Source organism: Brienomyrus brachyistius, chromosome 21 (genome assembly GCF_023856365.1).
Source record: "Brienomyrus brachyistius isolate T26 chromosome 21, BBRACH_0.4, whole genome shotgun sequence".
NCBI lineage: Eukaryota > Metazoa > Chordata > Actinopteri > Osteoglossiformes > Mormyridae > Brienomyrus > Brienomyrus brachyistius.
In genome coordinates, this window is record NC_064553.1 from 17115754 (window position 1) to 17128880 (window position 13127).

Consider the following 13127-nt stretch of genomic DNA (forward strand, 5'->3'; position numbering starts at 1 on the left):
AGCAAGTATATTTCTGTCTTAAGAGGGAACGGAGTGCTACAGAAATTGGTGGCCCATACGGGGAATGTTGCGTGTAACGCTAGCCTTTTTTAGTTCTTTAAAGAACTTGACCCTGTTTTACCTGTAAGCACAGATAGCCATGGGCGTGAGGTCACATCCTGCAATACAGCTGGTATATTGCAGGTGTTGTGAAGACATGCTCTCTCATTAATTGGAGTGCATGTAGATGCTGAAATTGCACACACATAGGCCACTGTTGAAGCTGTCAAAGCTTTGGGTAGAGTATGAGTGCGTGGTACCTAGCCTAGCCCCACCCAAAATGCTATGTTAGTTTTGTGTGAGTGTCGGGAGGACATTGACATCACACACATACCGGCTTCCCTGCAACCCTCAGGTAGTGATGAAACATGGGAATTTGTTGTTGGTATAAAGCCTGACCCTGCTGCTTTTAGCACAAAATCGTGTTTTGGCAACAGTGGGGGTGTTGTAACACCCACAACCTAATAATGACTGACAAAATTCGACTAGTAGTTCTGCGGGAAATGCCCATCCCTAATACAATGCATAATAAGCACAATGTTCAGATCCTAGGCTCTTCTAAGTCTTGTCCATTGAGGTTTTAAGCATTGTATGCCTCATTCAATATCTGTTATGATGTCACTGTCAAATCTGTCTTGTTTGGCCAGCAGATGTCACTGCTTTCATGGCGGTCCGAGCTCCCCGTAGGTCCATGTAAGGACTTACTCCCTTCAGTAGTTTCCCGTCATGCTTTTGCCTGTGGAAAGACTCCTCCTTGTCGCTATGGACACGACAAGCTATCAAGCCATAACTGTTCTTCAGCAAGTTGAAAATAATAAGGATTCTTCTGCTCCCCCCTAGTGACTTTACAGCAAAGTTACTTTTTGATCACGATACAATCTGTGTGTGATTTTTATAATTTTTTTTCTTTTCTCATATGTGTATAAAATGTGTGTTTCTATTATCCACGAGGATCCAGGAAGCTGTTAAGAATGCTGGCTTTACTACATCAAGCACTGTTACTCAGGTGCCAGACTACATGAAAAACAACAATGACAAGCATCTGGATAAGTACATCTGTAACTGAGTGACAGCGTAGTGTTTATTTCATAGGTCCGAGCACACTGTCATGACCCTTCTTTCCCGGCTTCTGGTTACTCCTACCCCTGCACTTCCTGTCATATAGCATGTGTGCTGTACCCATCATCTGTAAAAGAGCAGTAGAGAGCATGACTGTACAGTAAACACAGCAAGGCACATTGTCATAATTGGCATCTTTAAACACCCTTCTTTTCCAGGAATAGTTAAACCCTAGCATGCACAACATTATTAACATTATTGTTATTTTTATTATTATGATGATGATGAGTATTTCTAACCTGCTAGGGGCTGATAGACTCCAGCTTAAACCAGGTTTACCACGATTGTTAAGTCCTCATTCAAATATTATGTGGTTGGATCTTTTGCCTCCTGGTATAAAGGACTAGGAAATGATGTCCTCCTCTGGGGATCCAAAAACATTTCAGTGATCACGTCCAAATAGAATTTAAACACGCACACACACACAATTAACATCACAGCTTCATAGAGCTCTTGGATTTATATTACTTATTCATCTAAAAACAATACTTTGGAATAACATAGTACTTCTCCATGTTCAAAAGTTAGTCACAGATAAATTGTTAGCAATACCCGTGCTATCTAGTAGATAAGAACTACATACCCAGTGTTTTGCACATACAAACACCGTAACGACCTATCCACAGATAGGTTTACATGACCTTCCATAGAAATTCGTATGCCGCATTAGTGATGCCCCCGGACAGAAGGGAGCGGTGGTAATTCAGATGAGCCCCTCGGTAGAGGTGGCTCAATTTCCCACCTCGCTCGCTCCAGATGGTGCGCAGTACCTCATGCGATGACTGGAAGGCTCCACCCACCTGTGACTGCTTGCGAGCCTTTAACACGTTAAGTGGGTAATAGAGGAAACCCAATGTGGCACCCAGTACGCCGCCAGAGACAAAATCGCTGACCAGCTGGCCAGCGTGGTTCTCTGCCTGAGGCAGGCTGCTTCTGATGGGCCCTCGGAGGCCAAGGTAAAGGGCATTGCTGGGCCCATTACGTAGCAAGATTGGCACTGTGCCACGGTATAGCTCACTCACGCCATGTTCTCGCACCAGTGTCCGGAAGGCATGGAATGTGTTTTGAAACCGGACGTGGTGCCGCTGGTCCTGGAGCAGAGTCTGGACCCTTTCAAAGGGGGCCAGACCTGCCTCCGCAGTGCCGGCCAACATGGCTGCAACGCTGTCGGTCAACAGCCCCGGGCTGCTGCCGGGTCGTGACAGCAGCCGAGACATGTCATTGGAAAACCCAAACATGATGGCCATTGAAGTGGTTTTCTGTAGCAGCGGAGGAAGCAGGCCACGGTAGAGGGTTCGCATCCCATCCCTCTGCAGCTGCCGGATGGCCTCGGTGGTGCTCACGCCGAACAGCTGCTGTCGGAAGAGGATCTTCTGTACTGGAAAGGTGATCATAATATTGACCATCCCAGCACAGCCTCCGCAGATGTAATTCAGATGAGCCACTCGGTAGAGGTGGCTCAATTTCCCACCTCGCTCGCTCCAGATGGTGCGCAGTACCTCATGCGATGACTGGAAGGCTCCACCCACCTGTGACTGCTTGCGAGCCTTTAACACGTTAAGTGGGTAATAGAGGAAACCCAATGTGGCACCCAGTACGCCGCCAGAGACAAAATCGCTAGCCAGCGTGGTTCTCTGTCTGAGGCAGGCTGCTTCTAATGGGCCCTCGGAGGCCAAGGAAAAGGGCATTGCTGGGCCCATTACGTAGCAAGATTGGCACTGTGCCACGGTATAGCTCACTCACGCCGTGTTCTCGCACCAGTGTCCGGAAGGCATGGAATGTGTTTTGAAACAAGACGTGGTGCCGCTGGTCCTGGAGCAGAGTCTGGACCCTTTCAAAGGGGGCCAGACCTGCCTCCGCAGTGCCGGCCAACATGGCCGCAACGCTGCTGGTCAACAGCCCCGGGCTGCTGCCGGGTCGTGACAGCAGCCGAGACATGTCATTAAAAATCCCAAACATGATGGCCATTGAAGTGGTTTTCTGTAGCAGCGGAGGAAGCAGGCCACGGTAGAGGGTTCGCATTCCATCCCTCTGCAGCTGCCGGATGGCCTCGGTGGTGCTCACACCGAACAGCTGCTGTCGGAAGAGGATCTTCTGTACTGGAAAGGTGATCATAATATTGAACATCCCAGCACAGCCTCCGCAGATGTAATTCAGATGAGCCCCTCGGTAGAGGTGGCTCAATTTCCCACCTCGCTCGCTCCAGATGGTGCGCAGTACCTCATGTGATGACTGGAAGGCTCCACCCGCCTGTGACTGCTTGTGAGCCTTTAACACGTTAAGTGGGTAATAGAGGAAACCCAATGTGGCACCCAGTACGCCGCCAGAGACAAAATCGCTGACCAGCTGGGTAGCGTGGTTCTCTGCCTGAGGCAGGCTGCTTCTGATGGGCCCTCGGAGGCCAAGGAAAAGGGCATTGCTGGGCCCATTACGTAGCAAGATTGGCACTGTGCCACGGTATAGCTCACTCGCGCCGTGTTCTCGCACCAGTGTCCGGAAGGTATGGAATGTGTTTTGAAACCGGATGTGGTGCCGCTGGTCCTGGAGCAGAGTCTGGACCCTTTCAAAGGGGGCCAGACCTGCCTCCGCAGTGCCGGCCAACATGGCCGCAACGCTGCTGGTCAACAGCCCCGGGCTGCTGCCGGGTCGTGACAGCAGCCGAGACATGTCATTAGAAAACCCAAACATGATGGCCATTGAAGTGGTTTTCTGTAGCAGCGGAGGAAGCAGGCCACGGTAGAGGGTTCGCATTCCATCCCTCTGCAGCTGCCGGATGGCCTCGGTGGTGCTCACACCGAACAGCTGCTGTCGGAAGAGGATCTTCTGTACTGGAAAGGTGATCATAATATTGAACATCCCAGCACAGCCTCCGCAGATGTAATTCAGATGAGCCCCTCGGTAGAGGTGGCTCAATTTCCCACCTCGCTCGCTCCAGATGGTGCGCAGTACCTCATGTGATGACTGGAAGGCTCCACCCACCTGTGACTGCTTGTGAGCCTTTAACACGTTAAGTGGGTAATAGAGGAAACCCAATGTGGCACCCAGTACGCCGCCAGAGACAAAATCGCTGACCAGCTGGGTAGCGTGGTTCTCTGCCTGAGGCAGGCTGCTTCTGATGGGCCCTCGGAGGCCAAGGAAAAGGGCATTGCTGGGCCCATTACGTAGCAAGATTGGCACTGTGCCACGGTATAGCTCACTCGCGCCGTGTTCTCGCACCAGTGTCCGGAAGGTATGGAATGTGTTTTGAAACCGGACGTGGTGCCGCTGGTCCTGGAGCAGAGTCTGGACCCTTTCAAAGGGGGCCAGACCTGCCTCCGCAGTGCCGGCCAACATGGCCGCAACGCTGCTGGTCAACAGCCCCGGGCTGCTGCCGGGTCGTGACAGCAGCCGAGACATGTCATTAGAAAACCCAAACATGATGGCCATTGAAGTGGTTTTCTGTAGCAGCGGAGGAAGCAGGCCACGGTAGAGGGTTCGCATTCCATCCCTCTGCAGCTGCCGGATGGCCTCGGTGGTGCTCACACCGAACAGCTGCTGTCGGAAGAGGATCTTCTGTACTGGAAAGGTGATCATAATATTGAACATCCCAGCACAGCCTCCGCAGATGTAATTCAGATGAGCCCCTCGGTAGAGGTGGCTCAATTTCCCACCTCGCTCGCTCCAGATGGTGCGCAGTACCTCATGTGATGACTGGAAGGCTCCACCCACCTGTGACTGCTTGTGAGCCTTTAACACGTTAAGTGGGTAATAGAGGAAACCCAATGTGGCACCCAGTACGCCGCCAGAGACAAAATCACTGACCAGCTGGGTAGCGTGGTTCTCTGCCTGAGGCAGGCTGCTTCTGATGGGCCCTCGGAGGCCAAGGAAAAGGGCATTGCTGGGCCCATTACGTAGCAAGATTGGCACTGTGCCACGGTATAGCTCACTCGCGCCGTGTTCTCGCACCAGTGTCCGGAAGGTATGGAATGTGTTTTGAAACCGGACGTGGTGCCGCTGGTCCTGGAGCAGAGTCTGGACCCTTTCAAAGGGGGCCAGACCTGCCTCCGCAGTGCCGGCCAACATGGCCGCAGCGCTGCTGGTCAACAGCCCCGGGCTGCTGCCGGGTCGTGACAGCAGCCGAGACATGTCATTAGAAAACCCAAACATGATGGCCATTGAAGTGGTTTTCTGTAGCAGCGGAGGAAGCAGGCCACGGTAGAGGGTTCGCATTCCATCCCTCTGCAGCTGCCGGATGGCCTCGGTGGTGCTCACACCGAACAGCTGCTGTCGGAAGAGGATCTTCTGTACTGGAAAGGTGATCATAATATTGAACATCCCAGCACAGCCTCCGCAGATGTAATTCAGATGAGCCCCTCGGTAGAGGTGGCTCAATTTCCCACCTCGCTCGCTCCAGATGGTGCGCAGTACCTCATGTGATGACTGGAAGGCTCCACCCACCTGTGACTGCTTGTGAGCCTTTAACACGTTAAGTGGGTAATAGAGGAAACCCAATGTGGCACCCAGTACGCCGCCAGAGACAAAATCGCTGACCAGCTGGGTAGCGTGGTTCTCTGCCTGAGGCAGGCTGCTTCTGATGGGCCCTCGGAGGCCAAGGAAAAGGGCATTGCTGGGCCCATTACGTAGCAAGATTGGCACTGTGCCACGGTATAGCTCACTCGCGCCGTGTTCTCGCACCAGTGTCCGGAAGGTATGGAATGTGTTTTGAAACCGGACGTGGTGTCGCTGGTCCTGGAGCAGAGTCTGGACCCTTTCAAAGGGGGCCAGACTTGCCTCCGCAGTGCTGGCCAACATGGCCGCAACACTGCTGGTCAACAGCCCCGGGCTGCTGCCGGGTCGTGACAGCAGCCGAGACATGTCATTGGAAAACCCAAACATGATGGCCATTGAAGTGGTTTTCTGGAGCAGCGGAGGAAGCAGACCACGGTAGAGGGTTCGCATTCCATCCCTCTGCAGCTGCCGGATGGCCTCGGTGGTGCTCACACCGAACAGCTGCTGTCGGAAGAGGACCTTCTGTACTGGAAAGGTGATCATAATATTGACCATCCCAGGACAGCCTCCGCAGATGTAATTCAGATGAGCCCCTCGGTAGAGGTGGCTCAATTTCCCACTTCGCTCGCTCCAGATGGTGCGCAGTACCTCATGCGATGACTGGAAGGCCCCACCCACCTGAGAAAAAGTATAGTAATGTTCTTTCAAAAAGTTTTGATCTGAAGGTCACAAGTTAAATAACTGAAAGTCTCCACCCACCTGTGACTGCTTGCGAGCCTTCAGTATATTTAGTGGGTTGAAAAGAGAGCCCAGAGTTGCTCCCAGAAAGCCGCTGCATACAAAATTACTGACCAGGTTGCCGGCATGGGTTTCAGCCTCAGGCAGGCTGTTCTTGATGGGCCCACAGAGCCCGAAGAAGAACATGTTGTAGGGCTCGTTGCATAGCAAGATGGGCCCCATGCCGCAGTACAATTCATGCACCCCGTAGTCCAGCACCAGCGTCCGGAATGCCTGAAAAGTGTTATTGAAACAGCCGTGGTGCCGATGGTCCTGCAGCAGCACCTGGATTCTCTCATGGGGGTCATAGTTGCCCCCATAGTGCCCACGAGAATAGCCGCCATGCTGCTGGTCAGCAGCCCCGGGCTGCCGGCGCGTCGTGGCAGCAGCCGAGACATGTCGTTCGAAAACCCGAACATTATAGCCATTGAAGTTGTCTTCTACAGCAGCGGAGGCATCAGGCCACGGTAGAGGGTCTGCTTGCCGTCCCCCTGCAGCTGCCAGATGGCCAAAAAGCTGCTGCCGAAAGGTGACCTTCTTTATTAGGAAGGCGATCATAATGTTCGCCATGCCAGCACAACCACCGCAGATGTAGTGTTTCCCAGGCCTGGTTCTTGCCTCGCACTCAGGGCTCCCTTGTTGATTCTCCGCCATCTTACTTTAGTGAAGGGAAGCAAATTTTCAATGGTGAAATACTGTAAAGAAGAGAATTAATAAGAGTTAGGGATTCATGTGAATTAGGGATTCATGTGTACTCTCATGCTGTACTATTTAAACTATACCAATAGAGGCACAAAAAACAACTCTTATGGATTAGGGGGTGCCCCTATTGTCATGCTGTCCTATACCTATACACGATCATCCTAGAAAAGAACCTTTCTGTTTAGCAGGGTCCTTGCTGTCAGGGCTGGAATGCGCAGACCCTTTCCTGACATTATCTTTGGAGAGGCACAGACCCATTCCTGACACTAACTTTTTGGGGGGGGATAGTGGCGTTTACACGCGTAAACGCCTTTTCTTTCACGTTTTCTTGGGCCGTTTCAGAGCACCAAGCCCTCATCCTACACGTCGGTCCATTAGGAAATTTAAAATGATCCAATAACCTGTGTTTGGTGATATTGTCAAGGAGTCAATCTGGAGAGAATTGTACCCAGCAGCGATGATCTCCCGACATAGTATTCTTCCTATTATTTTGAGATTGCGCCGTTGCAACAAAGCGAGTTCCCTCAAAACAGTTCGAGCTTTACAAACCACTCGATTAATAGTGTACTTAGCAAATCACTTTACCTAGTAGCTGGTTGTAGATATTTCACCTTCGTTAGCTCAGATAGTTTTTTCAGATGTGCCCTGAACCTGTGCTTAAATGTTGATTTGTTATTTTCACGTCACAGTCCCAGAACGTTTAGTTATTTAATGATAAAAAAAAATTGAACGTGCAATATTACGTAAACTAGACTGACAGTTCTAATTGGTTGACGCTTAGAACCATCTAAGCTTCGAGCGTGAACCCGACGGACTCTTGCTGGAGATGAGTGCTAAAGCTGAAAATGAGCGTGTTACATTCAGGGAAGCTTTAGGGTCACCTGTGAACTTCACCCTCCATGATCAGACTCCTATTCACTAGTGTAAAATTACTCTGCTTCTTTGAAAGAAACAGTGCAATAGCTAATAATTTTGCGTTTGTCTATTTTATACCTATACACTTGATGCATTAAAAACGACAAAAAAACACAATGAAACAACACCTTTGGTTTGGAATTATTTTTATGCCAAGTGGATCTTTTTAGAGGTGCTTGAGCCTAGATTTCCTGTCTTGCACCTTTCAAACAAGAGGGAAGAAACAATGGATATTCATCCATTCATCTATCTATCTATCTATCCATCCATCCATTTTCTGTAACTGCTTGTGCTAAGCAGGGTTGCGGGGGTCCGGAACTTCTCCCGGAAGCTACAGGCGCAAGACGGGGAATAACCCAAGACGGGGCAACGACCCATCGTAGACTAAACAGAAATGTGTCTTTAAAATGAGAACAATTACAAACTAATGAAGCCAGAGATGTAACTAAAACTAATCTAGATTCAAATGAAAAATGAAAATAATTTTAAAGAACCCTTATTAAACAACAACAAAACTTAATTAAATAAGCAAAAGTATAACAACACTGTTTGGAGCACCTGGAAGGGAAATTTGAAATTTCTCTCCCCAAACTCCAAGCTCCTACAAGATAAGTAGACAAGTGTGGCAGTCGCTCATGTGAGACAGGTACAAGGGAGGGTCTCCACAGAAATATAAAAAAATTGACAAAAAAACACATTAATTCCATTCTACAAGGTAGTGGTGTGTTCTTCATGAATGAGTCGGCTCCTTTATGCGAACGATGGGATCCACCTCCTATCTCAGAGCCAGTTTTTTGTCTCTCTCTTTTCTATCAACACAGCATAGCAATAGGATGATCTTTTCGCCACACGTTTCGGCCACGGGCATTCCAAGCATCGACTGAATAATCTGCTGATGTGCGTGCTGTGCGATCGATCACGTCTAATGACACACAATGATAATTCAGTTAAGTGTTGTATAATTTTATCTTGCATAACATGGACATAACAGTGGCATTAGAGATCTGTGATCTGTATAAACGCACAAAAACCATATGCAGTATGTTTATTGTTTGTTGTGACACCCTAATTTACAACGTTCTGTAACCCGGATAAAGATTTAATGCAGATGGGTGTACATGTTTATGCATTTATATTGAGTGTGATTAAATGTTACATTGTTTGTTTATTACCGGAGATATGTTTTTTAAAAAATGGTCAAAATGTATTGTTTCTTTAAAAATATTAGACACATGCTTTGAGACATTGTTTGAAACCTATGCTGATAGTGGGTTCATTTTGTTTTAACATGTAATTTGTTAAATAATTTGATTGATGGTGATTAGAGCTATCACTGTTTTTGGGGGGCTGGTCCTAAAAGCGAGAGAGGGAGAGATGAATATTTGAAGGTGTAAGTTTATTTCATGTATGAACAATACCGACTACAGCGGAGTTGATTTTGTTTTAGTTAAGTAATCAGTACAGAATTAGCCACCGCGAGTTTGTTTGCGCGGATTGAGCTCGAGTCGGTGACGGTTGGAGTCATCACTATCTACACTAATTGCTGAGTGTAAGAGATTGTCGGCACTGCGAAAGTGGAGGAGGGAGGCCAGAGCCACCGCATTCAGACGAGGATATCGTGGAGTGAAAGTTGGTTTGCGAAGTTGGTCTGAGGTAACTTTTTTTTATTTATTTTTTGAGTTTACAGCGCTCGGGAGAGTGAAGCGGTCAGTGCATTTTGATTTAAAGGCCTCAACGTACGCTAGCCACGACTCAGGCCTGCAACGGGGTGGGAAAATTTAGACTTCTTTTACTTAATATATAGGGTATGGATCCACTAAAGTTGCACAAGAATTCTTAGTAGTTTGGGTTTCATTTTGTTTTACAAAAACAGTGGTACTGATTTTGGTTTAATATTGTTAATCACCGTGTTTACCCAGTACGTGTTGTACCTTGCCTTTATTTTTTTGGGTGTTACTCACAATCGAGGTTTTTAAATTCCAAACAGTAAATGTACCATTTGTTTAAGTAATGAAAAACCATTTCTTTTATAATGCTTTTGGTATTTCATTTATACTTGTGAGATTGGTAATTTGACAAGGAGACAGAATCGTTATAACGTTCCCATATCTGTGTGTTGAGAGACGCGTTGATTTCGAACCCAGGGCTCCCTCTCTTAAAGCTAGGTTTATTCACACCTAAAAGGGAAGGGAGTGCTACAGTTCAATATTAATAAAACGTTCAATACACCTTTAAAATGCTGTTTCGTGTTTTTTACATGAATGTTTTATAACAGCATTCTTGAAATTAAGAGATTTTGTATAATTACTTTGAATAAGTGATGTACGCCCATTTGTACCAATCATGGGCCCAACATTGTTAAATTTGGCTGAATATTAATAGCCAGCAGTGGTACTAAATGGACAGCCGTTTTGGAGCTGAAAGAGCGGGGGGCGGTTTCACAAAACACCTAAAGTTAAGATTTTTCTTAAAGTCTGAGTTAAGGCCGTCTTATAATAGTCGGTTGCACAAAACACCCTTAAGTCTCCTCCTTAAAATTTTCTCTTAAGTATTTAAGTTTTTCTCGGTCTTATACTTAAGGAATCCCTTAACTGTTGCACAAGAGACCTTAGCAAACTAATTAAGGGGAAAAAATGTAGGTACCTCTAACTCAGTTGTTCTCAAAGTCAGTCCTCGGGCTCCACTTCTCTGCTTGTTTTCCTGCTATCCCTGCCCCACACACAAGTCCTAGCTCTCTTTCAGCTTCTAATTACCTGGATCAGGTGTGTTCAGTCAATCAACAGTGTGTAGGGCAGGGATAGCTGGAAAACAAGCAGAGCAGTGGGGCCTGAGGACCGAGTTTGTGAACCATTGCTCTAACTGTACCTCAACTGCAACATGGCCGAGTTTATGATGATAAATAACGAAAATGAACGCATCCCAAAGAGTGTTCCGCGACTGAGAGAACCCCTTAGATACGCTTGACGATGAGCAATTGATTTTGCTTTATAAATTTGATCGGCAGTCAGTTTATGATTTGTCCGACCGTCTGCAGTTGGATCACTCCACAATCCGAAGCTGTGCTTATTTGTATTATTAACAAACAATACGCAGTTGCCACTATGTGTGAATGGAGAATATAACTTCAGTACAGGGGGTTCATTTGAAGCCGGCACCCGGCGATATTTCGCCGCCTGTGGGTAAGTACATCGCCGGCTACTTTCAGTTGTTGGAAAAAAAAATCTGCCTCTGTTCCCAGAATCAAATGATCAGCACTCGGTGCCACAATAAAAGATTTATTTTGCAGAAATTTCCGTGTTCTGCCTAGGCGCAGCCATCTTCTTAGCTTGGCTTTCTTAATTCTTATCTTCGTTTTGATTGGCTATTTTTGTCAAGCTTTTATTCTGTGTTTTCTGATTGAGGCAAGTGGACAAAATGGCATCTATAAAGCGAAGCAGCCTTGACCAGTGGCTGCAACCGAGCGCGAAATTGCCCAGGACTGAAGGAACTGAAAGTGAGTTTAATACTTAATGAAGTGAGACCTGCATGGCGTAATACTATACTATTTCATCCCGGTGTGGTCGCTTCGGTTGCCGCATGCATTGCAATGACATACGACTTGACTCGTCGACTTATTCACACAGTACAGATGCACGTGGATCAGACCAGCAGCAGACGATCGATATCTTCGTTCGTTCGAGCCAACATCAGCGTAAAATTGGTGAAAAATATGGGGAGATATTGCATGACACTGATTTTGTTTGAAAGCTAAGGCCGACAGCTTATTTCCAAAGTGGAATATTCTGACAAAAAAACGACAAAACGCTAGAGCATCTGAACTCGCTGATCTAGTTGTGTGTAGGCTAGCTACTATTACTAGCCGTATAATGTACAGCGATGACGTTACGATCAGCCGAGCCTGTTTACAAACATTAACACGCGTTCCAACTTAACCCATTCTGACAGTTTTTATACCATGCGTGAAAATTCAGTCTTTCTTAGTAAATTCAGTCTTTCTTATTTGATTTTCAGATCCATTATTTACCCTGTACTGTGCCTGTGGAATATTTCTAGCCGAGTGATAAGGGACATTTTGTCTTAGACACTATTTACTCTTTCTTCTCCTGTTGCTTATTATGGCTGTCAGTCAGCACTTACAGCAGTATTACTTTATTTCATGCAGTTGTTAAAAGTTTGTTTCAGAATACGGTTCCTGTGGGCGAAATGCATCCTACATGTCTCCGAGGGAAAACATCTGACCAAAACCACAAAGATTAGGACACAAAATGCTTCTGTCTAAAAATTTTGAGATATCACCATTTCGTAGTGTCTAAGGATTGGGAACCACTGTTTATGAACCTACATCAGTTTGGCTCAGAGGCATTGTATTTTGAAAGAGACTTTTAGTTGGTAACTTGGAGTGGTTGTTTTTTTCATGAGTACTAGTATTTCATGGGCATGACATGAGTGTACCTGGTAGGATTATGGAATTATTTTGATTTAGGAGACCACTGAATTTACTGAACGAAGAAGCTACATTCAGACAGTTGTAGGTTCCTTTAACATGTCTAATAGGGTGTGAAATAAATAAATGAAGTCATAGACATAATTTCCTTTGTTATGTTAACTTCATTTTTTTAAATGATTGGTTAATGGTTGAAAGTCTTATTTCAGACACTGGTAAGCTGACCTCTTGTTGATGAAACCATTACTTGATAATTGAGCACTGCAACTGACCAGTACATCAATCATTAATCAACATAATCTGAGAATGAGATACATTTGGTGTCCTCAGTAACAGACTGCTACTACTACTTAGTACTACTACTGTATGATAAAAAATAACCCAGAGTTTGTGTCAGTAAAATTTGGTGGAATGAGGCCTCTAAGATGCCTGAAAAAGGGACTATTAAAGGGTCTACATTTCAAAATTTCCTCAGAAGGACCCCTACAACCCCCTGAAATTAGTTTACGTCTCATGTCTCAGAGTTTGCGTGTCGAGTTTCCCTGAACAATGGTAGCCACCTACTTTCAAGGTGGTAGCCTCCTTCTCTTGAAACTAATGAACCGCCTGTAAGTATTAGTTCATTAATAACACAAATTAAGTA

At 46.6% G+C, this 13127-nt stretch overlaps 1 protein-coding gene and 1 pseudogene across 1 annotated transcript; both read right to left on the bottom strand.

The window, feature by feature from the left end:
- Positions 1-1790: 1790 nt before the first annotated feature.
- LOC125717141 (uncharacterized) lies at positions 1791-6226 on the bottom strand. The gene is given in 2 exon segments (XM_048990115.1): positions 1791-2778; positions 2780-6226. Coding segments are annotated over 2 exon segments (4410 nt in total). The 5' UTR covers positions 6202-6226.
- Positions 6227-6255: 29 nt separating this feature from the next.
- Positions 6256-7077, bottom strand: LOC125717142 (mitochondrial nicotinamide adenine dinucleotide transporter SLC25A51-like; annotated as a pseudogene).
- Between the last annotated feature and the right edge of the window lie 6050 nt (positions 7078-13127).